The sequence below is a fragment of the Schistocerca serialis genome, chromosome 7 (genome assembly GCF_023864345.2).
Source record: "Schistocerca serialis cubense isolate TAMUIC-IGC-003099 chromosome 7, iqSchSeri2.2, whole genome shotgun sequence".
Classification (NCBI taxonomy): domain Eukaryota; kingdom Metazoa; phylum Arthropoda; class Insecta; order Orthoptera; family Acrididae; genus Schistocerca; species Schistocerca serialis.
The window spans coordinates 268,893,787-268,916,870 of record NC_064644.1 but is presented as its reverse complement, the minus strand read 5'-3'; the positions used below and the strand labels follow the sequence as shown (position 1 = coordinate 268,916,870).

The following is a 23,084-nucleotide window of genomic DNA, read 5'->3' as shown; positions in this document are numbered from 1 at the left end:
CTAGATTTCCAGAAGGCTTTTCATTCCATGCCTCACAAGGAACTATCAATCAAATTTCGTGCATATGGAGTATCACCTCAGTTGTGTGACTGGATTCATGATTTCCTCTCAGAGAGGTCACATTTCATAGTGATGGATGGTAAATAATCAAGCAGAACAGAAGTGATATCTGGTGTTCTGCAAGGTAGTGTCATAGGCCCTCTGCTGTTCCTGATTTACATAAATGATCTAGGTGATCATCTGAGCAGCCCCCTTAGATTATTTGCAGATGACGCTGTAATTTACCGTAGAGTAAAATCATCAAACGATCAATTCCAATTACAAAATGATCTAGAGAGAGTTTCTGTATGGTGCGGAAAATGGCAATTGCCACTAAACAAAGAAAAGTGCAAGGACATCCACATGGGTACTAAAAGAAATCCGATAAATTTTGGGTATACAATAAATCGCACAAATCTAAGGGCTGTCAATTCGACTAAATACCTAGGAATTACAAACACGGGCAACGTAAATTGGAAAGACCATATAGATAATATTGTGGGAAAGGCGAAACAAAGACTGCACTTTGTTGGCAGAACACTTAGAAGATGCAACAAACCCACTAAAAAGACAGCCTACATTACACTTGTCTGTCCTCTGCTGGAATATTTCTGCACAGTACGGGATCCTTACCAGGTAGGATTGACAGAGGACATCAAAAAAGTGCAAAGAAGAGTAGCTTGTTTCATGTTATCATGCAACTGGTGTGAGAGTGTCACTGATATGATACGTGAGTTGGGGTGCCAGTCACTGAAACAAAGGCTGTTTTCTTTGCAGCGAAATCTACTTACAAAATTTCAATCACCAACTTTCTCTTCCGAATGCGAAAATATTTGTTGACACCCACCTACGTAGGGAGAAATAATCATCATATTAAAATGAGAGAAATCGGAGCTCAAACGGAAATATTTAGGTGTTCCTTTTTCTCACCTGCCATTCGAGAGTGGAATGGTAGAGAAGTAGTATGAAAATGGTTCGATGAACCCTATGCCAGGCACTTAAGTGTGTATTGCAGAGTAACCATGTAGATGTAGACACCAAGGATTCAAGATCTAGGCATGTGACTGGTGACTACTGATGTTCTACCTTCAGGCACAGTCACTGCACTAAACTGAGCACGTGTAATGACCTATCAAATGCAATCTGTGAGTCTGTTATGTTGTTCAATGATCTCTCTCTTTGTGACACCACAATTGTCTTGACTTGTGGCAGCAGTCAACTGCTCCATAGGGTGCATAGCAGCTTATCCGGAACAGTTACTGTAAATGACACAAATACTGTGACAGCTTGAGATCATCTACGTCCTCTTACGCCAGTACCTCCCATATTCAATCCTCCTGTGATGATGCATCTCTCTGGATTAATCCCAGTTTAAGCTTCTTGAACAAGTTTTCCTGTGGTAGTGCAGTAATGACATCTTGAAGTTCTGCAACGAAATGGTAGTCAAGTTGGCACACAACGAGATCAAATTTCATAGAGTCAGCTGTGATTTCCGCATAGCAAAAGATTGCTTCCACTAATGTAAACTACAATAGTGGGTTCTTAGGCCTGAAGGGAGGCAAATGGACCACTAGTCTGGACACAGCTGGTTCATCCGTCATCTCATCAAGCAGTAAATTCAGCAGTGGTTTAGCCTTCTTCAGCCCATCTGACCGACCTTCAAAATAAAGTATACAGTCTTGGACTACAAATTGAGATGGATTAAAACTCTTTATTGATGAATAACTGGGTTTATTTACTAGCTCATGAAACATATTGTTACAGGAGACAAGTAGAAAATCAGGAATGATTTACCAATAACAATAATGTTCCTGAGCATAAAAAATACTATGCAAAATACAAGCTACTTATTACTACTGTAACCAGGAGTGACAGTAAGAATAGAACAACTATGCAGAACATACAAAAGCATACCAAAATTCACATAGCAAGGAGTTAACAACAGACAGAAATCATAAAAACATACACATAACACCGCACCCCTGGTGGATTGTGCAGAACAAAAAGGTGAAAAAAACACCACTGGAAAAATTTATGTACCTAAGCCATTAATACCATTGGCTACAAAAATTCCACCAAGGCACAGAATGCCATGGAGAAGGTGAGAACTAGTGCAAGTGACAGAAGTACTATACAGGTAGTATCGCTTGTTCAATAGATAACACATCAGACCGTAGTGATACCAGACACAGACAGCAGTACGTGACAAAGGAGGTGGTTTTAGAATGTGAGAAGACATAAGAAGAAATAACAAGGGAAAGTGTGAAGAAAGTTCTAAAGATGGCAGAAAGGAACAAGACTCCTGGTCCAGGAAATGACAGGATTCAATTCTTGAAATTTGGAAGTGAAAAGACAGTAGAATACTTGTGTGCATTATTTAACAAAAACAAGTTGAGGATATATACCTAAGAAATGGAAAATGTCTTTAACATATTTAAAAGGTGAACAAGATGTCTTGTTCAGAGTACAGAGGAATTAATATAATTCGCTCAGTAACAAAATTTTCTTTAGTATCCGTAAGGAAAAGATTGAAAAGAATATGAGAAATTTCTCAGAGACACAAAGTGTCTTTAGGGCTGGTAGATCATGTTTGTATAACATCCACTGTCTTAGATTAGCTGCAGAAAGGAACACAGTTACTAACAGGCACATGCACATCACATTTGTGGATTTACAAAAAGCACACAACAGCATCCTGAGATGTGAGAGCCCACCTGCCTTGAAGAGACTAAAAGTACAGGATAACTGGACCCAATATAGTTGCAAGAATATACAAAGAGACAGAGGCAAAAGTAAAAATGGGAAACAGAAATATTTACAACCACCAAAATCCTTAAACAATCCTGCAGTTTAACGTCATTACTTTTTATCATATACATAAATCAAGTGTTGGAGGCTTGGTACAAAAATGTTGGAAATGGATATGTTCGTTCAACAGATAGAATACACCCACTACATTTTGCAGATGATCAAATAATTTTCACAAACAGCAGACAAGGTGTGGAACACGTGCTGGATAAAATGCAGACAAAATACACGAGATGAAGTCTGAAGATCAATTAAAAAAATAATAATAAAAAAAGACAGAGTAAATGTGTGCAGTAAACAAGGAGCAGATTTATTTCTCAGAGATGAAAAAATTCGAAGATGTTAGTATTTTAGATATTTAGGTTCTATTACGTCCAGTGGCGCCATCTGTGACAAAGACACTGAGACAAAGTTGTGGTGGGTGAACAAATGACCAAGTTCCAAAATGGATCGATTTGGAACTAAAGAATTAGTCATCAGACCAAAAACAGGATTCCACAGTATTACTGAGAATAAAGTTATGTCTGGTGTACAGATGTGGCCCCTTACGAATAAAATAGGGAACAAGATTGAGACAGTAGAATTAGATTTTATGGGATGTGTTCAGATCATCATTGAAGATAAGATAAAAATATCTAAATGAAAGTAACACACTCCATAATGAGCACAGTGAGGAATAAAAGTCTTCAGTGGCTTGGGCATGTTACAAAAATGAGTAATGATGGGTGGTCTAAGACAGTGCTGATGTGGGTCCTGAGAGGAACTAAAAGGGAATGGCTACCATTGTTCATTGGAATTACACTATGCTACTATAAATGATTCATTCATTTTCAAAAAGTATTACATGTACTAACATGATTGCTGCATTAATAGAACCATAAACTCATCAAGTTTGCGGTATGCCCACCAGTACGCATTACAGTGCAGCACCTTGGCAAAACGATGACAAAATGAGAAAAGAGTTTTTGTGTGTTGGAATATATGAGATGTTTATCCATTACAACACTGTGTATGCATTTACAAGGAATTATAAAAAAGAACCGCCATGTAAACAGAGTACTGTTTGTTGGTATCAATAATTGGTGACACTGATTGTCCCTAGGAACAGAAAAGTACTGCTCAACCAAATGTGCCAGATGCAACTGCAAAGACAGTGAGGAAAAGCATAGTGCACAGTCCAAAAAAAGTCAATGGTCCGTGCAAGCCAAGAACTTGGAGTATGGCAGCTAACTGTGTGTAAGATTTTGCGACAGTGGCTACATTTCAGATTATACTGCTGGCAGCTCATGCAACAATTGAAACTGAAAGATTGTGGCTGGCACCGTCAACTTTGCATCACAATACAGGAACCATTTAACGATTAATAGTTCACCTCAAAGCTGATATTCAGTGATGAAGAAACTTCAACGCAGTTGGAAAGGTTAATCGCCACAATGTGAGAGTGTCGCAGACTGACAATCCTCATGAAATTGTGGCCCATCAACAAGATTTGCCGAAGGTTAATATTTTCTGTGCAATGTCACAGACAAGGATGTATGGACTGTTTTTCTCATGTGAGATGACCATGATGGGTACCTCTTACCTTGACATGTTTCAGTTGTGGTAATTTCTACAGGTGACTGTTGACTCTAAGAATTTCATCTTACAACAAGAGGGGGCACTTCATTATTGGTGCAACGGTGTTGGTTGCTACCTGGACGATGGACTTCCACACTGCTGAGTTGGGTGTAGTGGTGAAGATTATGTGACTTGGCAACCCAGGTCACCTAACCTAACACCTTGTTACTTTTTCCTTTGGGGTCACATTAGGACTGTGCTTACACTCCCTCATGACCAACAACTGGAGCAACTCAGAGAGCACATCAGCGCTGCTGTGACGACCACTGACAGGGTACTGCTACAAAAGGTATGTAATGAATATAACTACAGCTTGTACATGTCTCATTTGACCAGAAGGGCATGTATAGAACCTTTGTAAAGTGCTAACTGCAAATTTGTTGAGTTTACAACTCTATTTATGCATCAATCCTATTCTTACATATAAGTAATGAGCTCCATTATGTATCATTGGTGTCTCAACTACCAGAGGTGGTGGACATTTCATCAGATGCCACAACTGTGTGGATGGCCAAAACCCACATATTCTTGATAATGAGCGCAATCATTCTGCCTATAGAAACCAGTATGTCATCCTGAATGGTGAATGTTCATCAGAGACAAATGATCTGACAGATAGGGTGACTAGCAATCTGCAACTGTTCACTGATGAGCACAAGAGTATGAGAAAGTGGTGTTTTTGAGTGATACAGGATGACTTACGCAGAATTTCTATTTGGTGTGATGAATGGCACCTTGCTCTAAATTTAGAAAAATCTAAGTTAATGCAGCTGAGCAGGAAAAGCAATACTGTAATGTTCAAATACAATATTAGTGGTATGCTGTTTGATGAGTCACATTGATTAAATATCTAGTGTAATGTTGCAAAGCGATATGAAATGGAACAAGCATGTACATGCGGTAATAGGGAAGGTGAATGTGCATCTACTGGGATAATTCTAGGAAAATATAGCACATCTATACATGAGTCTATGCATAGAACACTAGTATGATCTATTCTTGAGTACTGCTTGACTGTTTGGGAACCCTGCCATGTCTGATTAAAGGAGAACATCAAAGCAATCAGAGGTGTGCTACTAATTTGTTACTGGTAGGTTTGACCAACATGCAAGTATTACAGAGATGGTTTGAGAATTCAAATGGAAATCCAGGAGGAAAGACAACATTCTTTTTTCAAAACAGTATTTTGAAAATTCAGAGAACCAGCATTTGCAGCTGAATTTGGAATGGTTCTACTGGCATCTTCATACATTTCATATACGGTCTACGAAAATCAGATAAGAGACATTTTGGGCTTGGACAGAGGTATACTGCCAGTCATTTTTCCCTTGCTCCATTTGTGACTGAAACAGGAAATGGAATTACTATAATGGTCAAGGTACCCTCCACCAGGCACATTACTTTGGCTTGTGGAGTGTGTGTGTAGATGTATATAGCTGGAAGACATTCTGTCACATTTGCCTGGATTGTCTAAAGTTTCTTTAGATTCCTTTTTGCATAGCTCCTTCTGTGGTTCCCTTGACCATCAGGCATGCTATAGACTAAAAGATGTAGGCATGTTCAATTATCTTTCTGTGAATAGTTCATTGATGTCTCCCAGCAGTTATCAGTAACAGTTTATGAACTCATATAAAAGGTCAATTTACATTCATTATGCTACATATGCATGTACAATGTTCCTTAATGTCATTGATGGCAACTTTGGTAAACTGTGTTTAATGTTCATTCATTCATTCCTCATGTTCTGTAGATCCTATCAAGTAAGAGGACCTTCAGGAATATGAAAGGGATGAAAACATGCATTAAGAAGACTAAGATATCACAGATACTTCATTGTACAGTGTATTAGCAACAGCTACATATAATCTAGAAAATTAGAAATAGAACCCTTACTCTGGAGAAAAGTTAGCTAAAAAGAAAAAAAAAGAAAAGAGAGAGAGAGCGAAGAAGAAGAAGAAGAAGAAGAAGAAGGAGAGAGAGAGAGAGAGAGAGAGAGAGAGAGTTACCTATAGCAGTACAGAGGCCTGTTCATAATACACTACCACTGCTCATGCTGCTATTCAATGTACACTGCTACTTCCCATGTAGCTAAGAGCACTTTCAGTCCTTTAAGCTAAATTATCAGATTAGTAGAAGTGCCTAATGAGGAATGTTTTTAATGTTCTTTTGAATCGCAGTTTCTTTCGTTCTGTTGGATAGATGCATTATGAATACACTAGCATTATCACTCGAAACCTTAGAGAATGTGGCAAAGACTACATGAAAATTATTTTGCCTTTTCTACTGTGACTGTTTAAATCCAATTCAGCAGGAAGAGGATTGCATTGTGGGCAACAAAAATCTTTACAGAGTAAATGTTCTGGGAAGTGAGTGTAGGGAATTTTGAGGCCCTTAATGAGACCGCTACAAGTTGTACATTATGGTATTATCCTACTGCAATTAAAATATGCATGTGTGAAACCACTTTAAATGAAATACGACATTCATATGTTGTGCAAGTCAGTCTCATTTGAGCCACTGGAGTGCAGCGCTGGGTGACAGATTAAAGTGATTGGCTTGTGACTACCAAGACTGTTGAGAGAAGTGAGAATGGTTAATTACAGCTTTTCATTAATTGATTTAATATTTGGCTCTTTGTTTTTATTCTTTAAGGAAGTAAACTTGAAGTAAAATTAACTTTTGAAATTGAAATGTAGTCAGCACATTTACATTGGTAAAATAACAACAAAATTATGGAAATGCAAAATATTGTTGACGATAATTAGGCAATTATTTTATGACTGTATGAATATTCAATAATGGATGACATATTGTCAGGAGAGATATTACAAATGCATTTATTGTAACAGTCTTAGTAGTTAACAGTCACACTTGATAACCAGTTTTGACCACATTTAATGATCATCTTCAGATCTAAAAATAAAATAAACATTAATAAATAACTACTTCTCCACATAAGGTAAATTGAAAACATTTACAACCAAAAAAATCTTAAAATTGCACCCATAAAAGTAACAGCTCTGTAGTACACGTATGACAACATGCCATGGAATCTAGCATTTTACAAAATGCACTTTACATCATACAGTCCCATGTGTCTTGAGTCTTGGATGGAGGGAGACATGGGGGAGCAAATGCACTGACAATATACAGTACTAAAATGTAACAAAGATGTTGTCTAAGAGATGTAATACAATTACTTCAAAACTAAGAAGTTAAGGCAATGCACCAAACACTGACATATGAAATATCTTGTTAAAATTCATAATTAAACTAAAACACTGATCTAAAATGTTGAATGCATGCAAATTCACCAAGGGGCATCTGAGATGTATTTTCTGCTTGTGAACATTGGGCTCAGTCTTCCTGCAGCCTGGCTGGCACATAGTGAGCTGCTAAGGTAATATTCTGCCAAACTGGGTTATACCAAAGCTGGAGAGTTGCTGCTGACCAAACTGTTGGAGTATGTTGTCAAAATTCTCTAAGTATTTCCAATTCTTGAAGTCACAATGGAAACAGAGTATTGTATCTGAGTTTTTCCTGTTATGTCCACATATTTAGAGTTCTTCCAAGATTTTAAAAAATGTCCCTTGGGCACTGCGTTAAGATTTCAACCTGTGTCACTATTGGTCCTATTGAATGCTTGATTTCAGTTGGTTGACTTCAAAATGCTGTCCCATTGTTTCACAGTGAAGCATATTCTTTGACTCATGCCTCAAAAGTTCTACCAGTCTGACCAACATGTTGTTTATGACAGTCATTGTAGTCAATCTTGTACACACCCGATGCTCTAAATTTACAACTTGATTTATTTGTACCGTGTTTTCATTTAAAACAAATTGTTTCATTTGTGCACATGCCTATTCTTAACTCAACTTTCTGAAACTCTTGCAATGTTGTATCTGACACCCTTCCTCTACATTCTATAGCCATGTGAATAGATTTTTGCACTTGGTATTCATTAGTTAACGTAATAGTAACCGTTTTCAGTGTGTGCATTACTTTAAGTTGTGGAAACCTTTTAGTAGCTATTTCAGCTGTACAAATGTTAGTTATAGTGACTGGCTTAAGAATAGCTATTTCATTTTAGACTGGCTTAGGATTGGCTATTTCATTTTCTTATCCTGTTCACTTGATGGTAGCTTAAGCAACCTGTTACTTAAGGAAAGAAAATACACCATTTTGTATACAGTTGGTTGTCATGATGTAGAGGCTGTAATGAGATTTTCGCAAGTGGGTTTCTTGTAAATGCTGAATTTGTGTCTACACCCTTCTTTAGTGGCAGATGTATTACCATTTTACATCAGTGTTCAACAGTAAGTTTGGCTTTGGGGTTGAAAGAGTACTCAGCTTTACGATACAGAAAACTGGGTTAAAAAAAAGCTTTTGCACAGGTGAAACTCTTTGTTTTAAATTATAATGTGAAACAAATAAGTCAAGCAGTAAATTTAGTGCATTGGGTATGTTCAAGATTAACTACAATCCCTGTCATGAACAGTATCTTGGCAAGATGGGTAGGACTTTTGAGGCCGATTTGTATAATAGACTTCAGTATGAAATAATGTGACAGCATTTTGAGATCATCTAACTGAAACTAAACATTCGGTACGACAAGCAGTTTGTAAAGGGACACCCTCCTCTAGCATTACTTTTCCTCAAGAGAAGTAATCGATACCAAAAATATTTTTTTGAATTTTGAATAGGTTAACAATATCTCAGCTATTTTTCTAAAAGAACTACATATGATTTTGTACACAATGTGTTATAATTCAAGCTAAAATCTGTAAAAAGAAATTGCTTTATTTTCTTTATTACAATCGATATGTACTATCTCAGAATGTACAGTTGAAATTATTTTCTTTTAGAAACATTTGAAATTACAAAATATTTGGCACACTTAAAATTTCTGTTATTATTTACGCAATTTGGCACTATTTATTATGTTAATTTCTGGATTCATTTATAAGATGATAACATAAGTTAATAGAAACTCATTTGTCAAGAAAATTTGAAAACCGTATGGAATATTGTTGGTACCGCAGAGTGAAGTAGCAGTTGGCATGCATCTGATGTGATTGAGCATGTTTTTATTTTTGGAAAGAAGAATGTAAATTTTCAGCTTTGCTGCCGTGGAAACTGTAAAGACAGTGTGTTATAGAAAAATGTGAGAGAACAAAATTTTGAGTAAAACAAAATATACATCGCAGGCTCACTTCAAATTTATTACGTCAGTTGGATCCATGAGAATCTATAATATCACAAATTTCAGCTTCAAGAATCAGCCCCTAGACGTGAAGAACTGGAGCGAACTAAGAGAAAAGGAGATAAGTAAAACGTTTATTGTAAATCTTACTCCTCTTGAAGCTTATTAAAAGGGTTAACCAGAAAAACAGGACATTCAACAAATGATGAGAGGGAGGGAAAGACTACAAGGGACACAGCATGAAATGTTAAACACCGTGCCTTATGCGACATTTTTTGAACATTTTGGAAGAACTTGAAATTTGTGGACATAACCTGAAAGAACCACAAAAATACACTATTTCCTTTATAACTTCAATAATTTTGACATGCTCTGAAAGCTTGGTTCGCAGCAACTCTCCAGCTTTGCTACAAGCCCAATTGGCAGAAGATTACCTTAGCAGCCCGTCGCACTTGCTGGCTGAGTGGCAGCTTTGCTGCAGGCAGAGTGACTCCAATGTGCACAAGCAGCAAACACACCGCACTCAACATTTTAGAGCAATAGCTTAGTTTTTAATTAGGAGTTTTAACAAGATGTTTTATGTATTAATGTTTGATGCATTATCTAAATTGCTTCTTAGTTTTAAATTAATTGTATTACATCCTTTAGATGATATCTTTGTTACATTTTAATACCATACAGTGTCAGTGCTTTTCCTCTCCCCCTCCCATCTTCCTCCCTCTCCTACCCATCATCCATGACACATGGGTCTGTAAGATGTAAAATGTTAGATGCAATGGGATGTCATCACAAGTATACTGGAGAGCTGTTGCTTTTATTTTATGTCTTATGGTTTGACTATGTTCTTTCTAAAGAACTTTTTCACAACTCATGATTAACCAGGTACAATTTAAGAATTTTTAATTTTTAAATATTTTCAGTCCATGTTATCTATAAAAAGGTATTTATTGATGTTTATTTTATTTTTAGATCTGAAGACAATCATTAAATGTGATCAACACTAGTCATCAAGTGTGGCTATTTGCAAAATTAGTTACAGTGAGTATGAAGGAATACTTGTTTGGTTTGGACTGATAGAAGTTGGTTTTCAGTTTGGAGTACCAAATAGTTCAGCGGAATTCTTTCATCACCAAATGCCACATATTCCATTACACATTTTTCAAGAAGGGAGAAGAAAACTGATGTAGCAACTGCCACCCAAACCCCCTCCTAACAACTTTTTCCAAAAAACCTAGGAAAATGGATTTCAGGAAAATTGTTAATCACCTCAACAGCCACAATGTTCTCAGTCAATGTCAATTTGGTTTCTGGCAAGTTCCATCAGCCAAATTCCGCATTCTCTTAACAGCAGCTTAGCTGCATTCGGAATCCTATGTGACCTATCAAAAGTTTTCAACTATGCCAACCATGAAATTCTGCAAAATAAAACAGAATTCTATGGCTTAAGCAGAATAGTGGGAATGTGGCTTACATCTTAACAAACAGACAGGAAGCAGCATTTAAGGTTTACAGACAGTAATGGAACTCCAGCTCCCTCAAAACGGGGCACAGCCACACTGGTCTGCAACATGGATCAGTGCTTGTGACCTTGCTGTTTCTTATATTTACAAATGACCTCCTCTATTCTGCCCATTACAGTAAGCAAGTTCACCGTCTTTTAAAATGATACTTCTCTCTTAGTAAAACATAAGGGAAAAACCTGGAAACCACTGCTAAACAGTGCATTTGACAATATACTCAACTGGTTTAGCTGTTTTGGATTCTCTGAATGTCTAAAAAAACTCATTTTGTAGCATTTCATGTGACGCAGAAAAAATTGTGAAGATATAAATACAGCAAATGGACTCTGCTTAAGTTCTTAGTGTATATATTAATAGCAAATTAAATTGGTCCTGCCAAGGTCCTATATCTGGAAAAAAGATTTCATCCTGGAAGTTTTGCCTTATGCACACACATAAGGATATTTCCATTTATTGTTGTATTACAGCATCATATTTTAGAGTAATCGCCCCTGGCCAAATAAAAAAATAAAATTAAACTAAGAAAAACTCGTTTACAAAGGAATGTTACACATTAAGAGTGGTGTTCATTCAAAAACACTAGTGCACAAATTGTTTTGGAAATTACAACTTTTCACAAAGACATTTCAGTATATTTTCTACATTGTATGTCTTATTAACAAAACTACTCTCTTTTAAAAACCATTGCTGTAATGCATATCATGGCTACAACACATATAGTCAAAACAGGACAAACTTTGCTCTTGGGCAGAAGGGAGTTAATTCCTCAAGCAGGGAAGTTTTCAGTGCTCTTCCTATAGGCATCAAAAGTATTGCTCTCAAAACATCAAAATTTAAGAGCAAACTGAAAGAATACCTGCTGCAAAATTAATTCTACTCAATCTAGTAACCGTTTCATGTGTTTAGAACCTCCTGCGACTATATTGTCTATCTGAGTGCTGAGTTGTAGAAGCTAAGAATGTGTAAGAAAACTGAGTCACCTGCTGACTGTGAGACAATTGAATTTCCACTTGCTTCAAGGGCAGATTTGTACACCATTGTTTTAAAGAAAACAAATTACAGAAAGCTGTGTTCTCAGTGGATTCCAAAACTGCTTCCAGGTGATCATAAAACAAAAGACTGGGTGGTGCTTTATCATTTTTGACTCCACAAAATCAGGTAGAAGGTGAATTTTTGGACCAAACAGTTAGTTATAAAAGATGAGACTTGGGTGTCTCACATGACTCCTGAGACCAAGCAACAATTAATGGAATGGCGATACACATTGTCACCACACTAAGTAAAATACAAACAGACACCCTTAGCATGAAAAATCACAGCAACTGTATTTGTTACAAAAGAAGGATTTTGTTATTGGTTTTGTTGCTGAGAGGCAAAACAATCAGTTTTGATGTTTACTGTGTCACTCTGAAAAAACTCATGCCTGTCACACAAAACAATCAGTGTGGCATGCTGTGTTCCACTGTCATGTTGCTCCATGACAGTGCAAGGCCACAAACACAAGGTCTAATTACATTTTTTGATTGTGATCAACTGGATCATCCACCTTACAGCCCAGATGCTGCACCCAGTGATTTTCACTTGCTCTGATACTTAAAACGAGTTTCTTGGTGCTTTATGGTTAATGGGCATCACATTGGATAACATTGCAAAAGGTACACAATATTTCAACAAGACAGCTGTTCTTCATCTTCATGTGCTTACTGACATGTTGCTGCTGTGCTCACCAATATATGCACTGGCTCATCAGAAATGCGCAAGAGCCAAGGGATGCGGCTGTAGCATCATCACAGACGAATCATTAAGCTCTTTCAAGCAACTGCCAGCATCTTCTTCCATTTCTAGCTATTTGGAGTGCAGCTGTTTGGTGTATAAGTAGTACAAGCACAGCCAGACTTCACAAAAAAAAAAAAATTACTGGCACTTCCAAGCTGCCTGATTTGCGCGTATGCAATTTGAGTGGTTGTGATTTTCATGTGACTATGTTTTGTTTGTAGGGGTTTGTTCAATCTTTTGGAAGCTGTTGCAGTCCCCATGTTTGATTACTTCATGTTTACACTGTTAATTGCAATTATTCCTATAAATCACTTTTACTTGTAGGAGTGCAAAAGAACTGCAACTGGCTGAAACAAGAAACTTGCAACTGCCATTTATTCCAGATGTCCAGTAAATCAGAATCAGATTTTCTGTCAAGTAACAAGGAGTTGTAACTGTTACACCATACCAAAATACAAAAGAATGGAAAGTATTTTGAGGAATAGATGTCAAGTACAGTGATACTGAATTTATGGAACATTTTCATGTGTGGCAGAGGGGTTAAGTGTAAAATTCACCCATTAGAAGTATCAGTTGGGGGGAAATGGGAAATGGCTTCCACTAAAGAATATTCTGATCTTTTTGTGGTTCGCTGGCCACAAATTGCCAAGTTTTAGAGATGTGGCAGACTGATTTAACATCTGTATTGATTCTTTGCACCATCTTACAGAAAGAGTGACTTACTTTATTACTGGTTTAGGAGTCAATGTTACAAAGTGGATGTCTGCTAACGAAAGGGCACAAATTGAAGCAAATTCCCAGGGAAATACAATTCCTAGCATGACTGGGGCAATCGACAGGACACACATTAGAATAGAGATTCCTCCAACATATCCCTAGTTGCGTATAACTGGAAAAATTGTTTTTCCTTGCAACTTCAAATACTCTGTGATCTCAACAGACAGATTCTGGACTTACTGGCTATCCAGCTTCTGTCTATGATGGGAAAGTTTTTTCAGGACATAAACACTTTACCAAACCTGTGACGAAAAGTGCAGGGAATTTCATGGGGGTGACAATGCCTACCTCTGCACTAGGACTTTATTGGCCACATTTAGAAATACAGTATTTTTCAATATAGTTCAAAATGATTTTAACATGGCACTCTCAAGAAACGTATCAGCTGTTGATCTACCAATATTCACAGGAATCCAACCAGTAATGAGGCAGGAAGCATTTAAGTGGAGCAAACACCAAACATGGGTTTCTACATTATCAAACCTCTGCAGGTGCAGTATTACTTTTTTTTGGCACTTGAAAGTAGCTTTCTGGCAGCTGCTTAAGCAAACCTATAGATGACTTTTAACATCCAGAGGCTCCTGTGGAGCAACAGACCATGGACTTTGCATGCATGATGTGGGAAAAGTGTGGCCACAAATTGTGATCTATAGCACATGCAGTCTGTGTGATGGTCCCCTGTTTAAGTGCCCTAACTTCAATTCCCTGTCTGTGTTGAATCATTGGATTCACTCCATGTTCACTCCATCTGCAGCCAAAGATGCCGTAATACCATCAATACAGATTTCCATGCCTTGCTGAGTTTAAATCCAGTGTCTCCATTAATCAGGTTGTTAGTGGTATGTATTTCAACTGCTTCTTTAATGACGAAGTCCCAGTAATGGAGGCAGCCAAGAGGATGTCTGTCTCTCCGCACTTCATGCTACGCCCCTTGTCAATGCAATGTTCAGCAGACTTTTTCTGGCCAACCGCTAATCTGGTGTGATGTCTGATCTGGCCAATGTACAATTTTCCACATTGGCATGAGATTTTATATATTCCTGGCCTCCTTAGACCTAGGATTTCTTTTATCAGAACCCAGTACCACTTGTACTAACATTGGAGGGTTAAGATACATGTTTCTTGAATAGTGTGCTGATCTTCATATGGTAGAAAAACAAGCCTGTGGAGTTCTCCATTTCTTTTGACTGTTCTTGTATTTCAGTGCGTGCTGGCTGAAGTGCATTTCTACATTGCTTATAAAAGTACCAGTTCCAAACAAACACAGAGCAAAGGTTGCTAAGTCTGCTGATAAGCCCTCTCAATCTGAAGTAACTGTAGTCCCATGAACAAGAATCTATAGTACACCACCATGCTGAGACACGTTGGTGGCAGATTGTAGCTTGTGCATATAGATCAGTGTGAATAGGTTTACAAAATGCACTGTTACTCAATGAATCATCTTCTTTTCTATGGGCCAAGACGTGTAAAAGCCAAAGGTCTTGATCTTTCTCCACTTTCATGGTGAGGCAAATGCTTTTAAGTTAAGGTGTTCCAGAAATGAAGGACGTGTTGCTGTCCCATGCGGCCACACAATAAAAGGTGTCATCCACAAATCTCCAGAAACATTTAGGATTCAAAACTGCTGACTGAAGTGCTTTGTCCTCAAAGTCTTCCACAAAAAAAGTTGTTGCTATGGGAGACAAAGGGCTACCCATAGTAACTCCATCAGTTTGGTCAAAACATTGTTCATTAAATAAATTGTAAGTTGAGATAAGCACATGTTTGAAAAGCTTATCTCTGATGAGTTTTAGTGAATCCACCAGTGGTACTCATGTGAACAGAGACCACATTGTAACTCACTAATATGTTGGTTGGTACAAGATGCAAATTCTTCAGTCATTGTATAAAATCTCCTGCATTTCAAATAGGATATTCACATTTTCCTTCTAAAAGGCTCAGAAGAGTAGCCAAATGTTTTGCTAGGTAATATGTTGGGCCCCAATATTGCCCACAATTGAGTGAAGCACAACCCCTTCCGTATGTAGCTTAGGCAGACCATAAAGTCATGGTGGAACTGGTACTTCTACTCTTTTTCAGATGTTCATGAAACTAGCTGGATATGAGAAGGGCGGATATCTTCCTTTGTACTGCAGCTGTTGGATTGTTCTGGTGACAAATATATGCCAAGTCCTGCAGTAAATCCACCATATTGACAAAGTATGATGTTGCAAGCAGAAGAACAGTAACATTTCTCTTGCCAGCACGTAAAATTACTATTTCTGTGTCTTCTGTCGTGGGACAGAATGCTTTTCTTTCTTCAGTGGTTGTGTTCTGCTTGGATGTGGGCACCCTTGTTACAGCCCTGCAAATCTCCCACCTTATTTGTTCAGCAATGTCACTGGCAAGTTTCAAGGCATCTTGCTCAATGGCACAGATAAAATCCTTGATCGGTGAAGTCTTTGGAGTGAGTGCAAAATTTAGTCCCTTTTCCAACATCAACATTGTTGTGTCACTCAGTGGGATAGTTTATCTTCTTGTGATGACTGGTGTGTAAGACAATGGAACTTTGCAGTTTGGTGTGCTTGAGCCTGCTGCTATGTCCAGCCGAAAAGTGACCACATAGCTCTGTCCAGCCAGCCCCAGGAATCAGCTGAGAGATGTGAAGAGATATTCAGATTAAGTGAAAGCAAGCTCCTGGCGAAACTGTCAAATTCTCACATTACATAAGGGATTATTTCTCTAACCAATGCTCTGGTGGTTCGTTGTTTAATTCTCTTCGTGGCTGTAGGCTCCATATAATGAGTAAACTTTGCAAATGTCATAATAGTTTGCTAGTCCCAACATCTCAATAAAATTGCAAGAGAGCACAACAGTCTGTTTCTTTTGTTACAGACTTTATAGAACTCATGTATTCTGCTGATCAGTCCCTTCCCGTAGACGTACCCCAGGTGTTGTTTGGAACTTCCCCATTGTAATAACTGCTTCAGGGATTGAAGGGTGTTGAATCGGTTAATGTCATGACAACATCACAAAATTTCAATGAGACATGTGCTTAATAACATCTTGCTCACGAATATGAGAAGCGTTTGAAAAGCCCGTGCAAAGTCCGAGAGATAGCACCACCAGCACATATCGAGGTCATGTTTAGTTAGTAGCATCTTTGAAAAGAACGCACACAAAGTTTCACCCATATTGGTCTATTTCTTTTTGTTTGGAATTCCTGTGAATCAAGGAACTCGAGTGACTGTCAAAAAAGAGTCGAAAAAGAATTTCGTGTGGTGATTAAACACGCCTCAGGAGGCTAAAGAGAAGCTTGATAAACATTACGGTGACTCTGCACCTTCGATTAGAACAGTTTATAAGTGGTTTCAAAATTTTTGGATTGGCCATAGGGGCACAAGTGATGCTGAATGTTCTGGACGCCCTGTAAAGGTTGTGACTCCAGAAATCATTGATAAAATCCATGATATAGTGACAGAAGAAGTAAGGTGGGTGAGATTGCTAGTGCTGTGGGCATCTCGAATGAACGGGTACATAATATTTTGCATAAACATTTGGACATGAGAAAGCTATCCGCAAGATGGGTTCTGCAATTGCTCATGCTTGACCAAAAACGGAATCGTGAAGTGTTGCAAGTATTGTTTGCAGCTGTTCAAGAAGAATCCGCAAGACTTTAAGCATCGTTTCGTCACTGTGGACGAAACATGGATACATTACTATACTCCTGAGACCAAACAACAACCTAAACAATGGATTACCAAGGGAGAATCTGCACCAAAAAAGGCAAAGACCATTCCTTCGGTCGGAAAGGTTATGGCGACTGTGTTTCAGGATTCGCAAGGGATAATCCTCATCAACTATCTAGAAAATGGTAAAACTATTACAGGTGCATATTATTCATCGTTACTGGACCGTTTGAAAACCGAGCTGCAAGAGAAACGCCAGCGATTGGACTGCAAAAAAGTCCTTTTCCATCACAACAATGGACAATGCACCAGCACACACCTCAGCAGTTGTGGTCACAAAATTAATGGATATAGGATTCCAACTCGTTTCACATCACCCCCTATTCTCCAGACTTGGCTCCCTTGGACTACTATTTGTTTCCCAATTTGAAGAAATGGCTGGCAGGACAAAGATTTTATTCAAATGAGGAGGTGATTGCAGCAACTAATAGCTATTTTGCAGACTTGGGCAAATCCTATTATTCGGAAGGGATCAACAAATTAGAAATTGGACTAAATCTATAAGTCTAAAAGGAGACTACGTCGAAAAATAAAAAAGGTTTACCACAAACACGTAAGTAGTTTTTATTTTTGCACGGACTTTTCAAATGCCCCTCGTATGTGTGCTGGCTCGCTTGACAAGCTTAGGTGCCAAGGGGTGGGGCTACAGTATCATTGTACATGAATCATACAGGACTTACAACATTAAGTGCCTCCTGCAGAGGAATGGGACATGGTCTTTGCATGTGTGATGAGGTAAAAATGCGGCTGCAAATTGTGGCCCAGCAGGCACTCAGGCAGTGTGTTGGCACCCAGTTTGAGTGTCCAGAGTTTGATTCCCCAACTGTCTTAACTCATTGGGTTAATTCATCTGTGACCTGCAATCCAATTTCTATTTCTTGGTGTTCAACAGTGCAACAATGATAAAGTGTAAACTGTGGTCATGGATAGGGCTTTCTGATAGGTGACAATGGAATCCCAAGGTTAGCTGAGCTGTACAACAAATGTTTGAATGGAAATTACGTAGAAAAGTAGATAAAAATATGTTCAATACATTTAATAAGGAGAAAAATATATTTTGATATTTACAGTATTTTCCTTCTTATTAAAAAACAGACCTTATTTCAAAAATACACCTCATGCAGAATGACTGTCTCTTAGTGTATGAGTACACACTCATTCTGATGCCTTGTTGTATTAGGTACCTTACTTATTTTAATGTATTATAATGTAACCACAAGTATGCCCATTGTCACGAATCAGCCATATTGTACATTACTGTGTCCATTATTGTAAATTATATGAAGCTGATGAATATAAAAATAGAAAAAACAGTGGCTCCATTTCTTAACAACTCTAATGCTATTGAGATCAACCAAACTTGCAATAAAATAATACAAAAATAAAATAAAATCTACTTTATACAATATTCTCATTATTCATTCCTGCTGAATAAATCCTTCATTTACTACTGTCCACTTCAGGTTTTAACTGGTTTTCTTCAGCTATCTGAAACTTAATAATGCGTAATTGTTAAGATTCATTCCAAAACCACCGGCCGTCATTCAATAGCAGTTCTATTCAACCATCTTCTGAAGTGTTTGGCAAAGTTGAATTTGGACCTTTCATTAGTATGTTTGTATTGGAAAGAGTTTTTGAGCTATCATTTTAAAGCCATTACATGTAATTTGTGTATATTAAAATAATAGTCACTTGCAGAGAGGATGTACTTAATAATTCATTTCAGTAACTGTTAGTCACATGTCCCATATTTTCTCACTTTCCGGGTGTTTCACTTGTGTTCATTAATAAAGAAGAAGAAAATGATATATTCATTGATGAAAAAGGATTTGAAGAAGTTACCTCTATAAAATGTTTGGGAACTGTATCTGACAATAAGCTCCAATGGAGAGAACATATAAATAATTCAGTTGCAAATTGAGCACCATAATATTTATTATGTAACACCTTGTGCATTCTGCTAACAAAAAATTTCTATTTTAAGTGTACAATGCTCTATTTAAAGTATACTTACAGTATGGAAATACTGTTTTGGGGAAACTCCAGTGGTAACAATAAAAAAAATATAAAAATATATTTTGTACAGCAAAGAAAGCCCACTGGGAGCATTTTAGATTTAAAAAATTAGACTCACACAGAACTGCCTTCAATAATCTAAAAATATTTACTTTTCCATCCATGTACATATACAAAACAATAATTTATCTATGGCAGCAAATCACTAGTAAGAAATATAGTTGTTCATATGAAAGAAATATAGTTGTTCATTCATATGCTGAAAAAAGTTCTTGATACTCATGTGTACAGCTAGTAAAGCATCTTCATATGAGTCTACAGGACACTACAAGTGAAACAATGTTTCAAATCTTAAAAAGGATTAGACCTTACATAATGGAAAAAGATTTTTTTAATGTAGAAGCATATATGTGTACAGAATGGGGAATACTATATTATTTGTGTGTATGTACTATAATCAGTTGAAAATATTGTAATATACTGTATGTAAAAACTTGTAGTATGTTACTTTTTATTGTAATACGTAAGCTAAACATTATAAGTACATACTCTGTACATAATGTAATTACATAGGACCAAATATTCAAGAAATCAGTTTCACTTATAGTATATCAAATACATTTTATTCCAACTCTTAATATGGGTTGAGCTGTTCTATGGGCAGCAAATGAATCTATGCTAATTTTATAGAATTCATGTTCATTTACACATACGTTCAAGTTAATACTGGTAATGAATTATATTATGATGACAAGAAGTTGTGCTTGTGAAATCTATTACCGTCACAAGAAAACGGTCAGTATTCTTCATGTGGCTTCATAGATTTCACAAATTTATAACATTATAGTAGAATATCCATACCATACTGCCGTGGGCAGTGCTATTAATATTAATAGAAGGCAGTATGAGAACATGGGCTCCCTCATTAGAGATGATGAGTTCTCTTCTCTTTCAGTGTTCATGCAATGAGAAATATTATCACTAAATAATATCTTCAGATCATAGGATGTAGGGTACACATGAAATCTAATTTGTTTCCCGTCTAAACTGTACATTATGGAAACCTATGTATCAGCAACTAAACTTAAAAGTAATAGGTTTGGCAAGCCTATTAGCACCCACCAAGATTGTTCAAATAAAGACAATCTCCCGGAAGTCTAAAATATTCAGATTCTTTATTCTGGTACTAGTGTGGTGCAAGTACATGAAATAGACATCTTAAGTATTTACACTTACCTCAACAACATTAAAATTTACAAAACTATGTATTCAAAGTTATGCTCATATTGGGAACTAATAAGAATTCTTTTAATCAATAAAATTTGTTTTCTAACAAAGAGATAGATGCAGCTTTGACCCAAACAGTTTGACTGGCATACTCCCTACATATTTAGAAAATTACAACTGTGTTAGGTAGTTCAACAATTATGTAATCAGCACTATTAAAATATATAAACTAATTACTCCTAAAATCTTATATTTCATGAATAATGGCCAATAACGTGTTTTGTTATCTGCCCCTGCTCTAATTCTCTAATTCCTTCTTCTGAATTACAAGAACATATCTGACTTTTACGCTGTTTCCCTGGGGTGTCAATACACAAATCAAAATAATGCAAAACATGCTATTCTTGCATATTCTGGGTCTGTATTATTTCATATAGATCATTTACATTAAACTAAGATGCTGATTCCAGATATTGTTTACAACGTCCCCCAGGAAGAAAAGTTGTAAATCTGGGAAGGGCGTCCATACGATAGTCTGCGGTAGGGGGGGGGGGGGGGGGGGGGCAGACCTGGGAGTATCGGGTATTTTTAATATTTTGAAGACGCATGGTGACTTGCACATAGCCCTAAAAAAGTTCCAGTTTCGACCGTGTTAAAAGTCTGCATAATACCGACTTTTAAATCATTTTCTCGAAAGAAAAACACCTATCTACACTGTATTGTATTTTTTTGCTTTCCCTGAGAATTAAAGGATTGGATGGGGCGCGGAGGGGCTTTGCTCACGGATATGGGCGCCCTTGACATCTACATAACACATGTACGTAGATCTTTACATCAATGTTTTCTTACGAGGTTTTTGATTGTACAAGGAATAGAAGTGGTCTACTCCTGTGGCATTTCATGCTGACTTTCAAGTGGCTGCGATGGTTAACCTTTGGAATAAACATCCCACTTTCTTTAATAATAATTCGATGTCTTTCAGTGGTTTCTGATTAACAGGCCTAGTTTACACGTACTTTACACTGGTACGTGGTTGTAGGATATGTATAGAACACCATTAAGTATGTTAATCTAATGGATAAGGGTACCGGTACGCTACTAAGCTGAAGTTTTCATTTGAACATAAATCCTTCAGGCATCGCCCCATTTATGCAGTGCTGAACCTAATTGTAGGTTAATGTGGACTTCAAACCTAGGTGGTATTCGGCATTTTACATCTACATAAGTGAAAGTCATGGTATAGAAACAAAAGCGAAAGAAAAAAAATTTGGATCCCGCCGGGCTTGAACCTTCAACCTTTGCCTCACTGGTGCATCGCTCTACCACTACACCAAAGAACAACTCCTGCTCAGCAGTTCCTGAACTACTCTTATCGCAGTCTGAAGCTAACAACCTAAATTTACATCTATATACCTAAGAGGAACTAAGAGATCTAATGCAATGATGAAATAGGTTAATCAAAATCAAGCAGTTGATTACCAGCAGCGTATAGATAATAGCACATGAATTACACAACATATCAAGTTCATAGAAGAAATTAGACAATTTTTTTACTCACATTGCTGAGGATATACCACAGCATTTCCCTTGTCCGTCATCGTTGCACGGAGTATCACCAGGGGAATCACCTGAAACGCGTCGCCAGTGTTTCCAAAAGTTTATAATTAAAGAATCAACGTACATGGAGATTCTTCACGTACTGTATCCATAAACAACGGCGTAGTGTTCGGCTCTTTAATACACGTGCCTCTTGAACGTTTTCAACGCTAAATAACGAGACGCAAGGTGAACTGCTACTGAAAGGCGCTTAGCATGCAAGTAAACATGTTTCCCAACAAGACACGCTCTTCCCTGTACCGTCAGCTTACGCCATTGAAATAACTCACTTTTCTCCAACGTAGTCTACAATATTCTCACTTTAACTATCTTCTGCTCTGAGCATAGCATTAAATCATTTCACATATTTTCCAACTGTCGATTGTGTGCCTTTGATAAACGCCCTCATACTTCACATCAACAGCAACACTGCATACAAGACGATGAGTTATTAAATAGTCAGCATGTACTTCTTGCCTCACGTATCATCAACTACAGTGAATGCCTCGTCAGCTTTGCCGTCGCGTGACGTCATGCCACGTGCTACCACTATCCAACCAGCGCCGGCTTACAGGATTGTGAGGTTGAGTTAGGGGATTCCCACGTGCGAACTAGTTACCTGTTTACTATCCCCGCCCCCTTGCTCCCATCAACCGTTAGAAATAAATATCAGTTGTGGAGGATGCAAATAAAGCAGTATTTCGAACAAACGAACAATTTGGAGCGCTTAAGGTGAAGTTGTTACGGCTACACGAGTATGTGTTCTGCCTGCACAAG

The 23,084-nt window shown here is 37.5% G+C and overlaps 1 protein-coding gene across 1 annotated transcript in view; it reads right to left on the bottom strand.

The window, feature by feature from the left end:
- Positions 1–22,841, bottom strand: part of LOC126412661 (putative helicase MOV-10) — a 305,211-nt gene extending 282,370 nt beyond the window's left edge. Inside the window, exon 1 of the mRNA XM_050082363.1 lies at positions 22,270–22,841. Within this exon, the coding sequence (XP_049938320.1) occupies positions 22,270–22,309 (40 nt within the window). The 5' untranslated portion in view covers positions 22,310–22,841. The remainder of the gene's footprint in view (positions 1–22,269) is intronic.
- Positions 22,842–23,084: the final 243 nt, after the last annotated feature.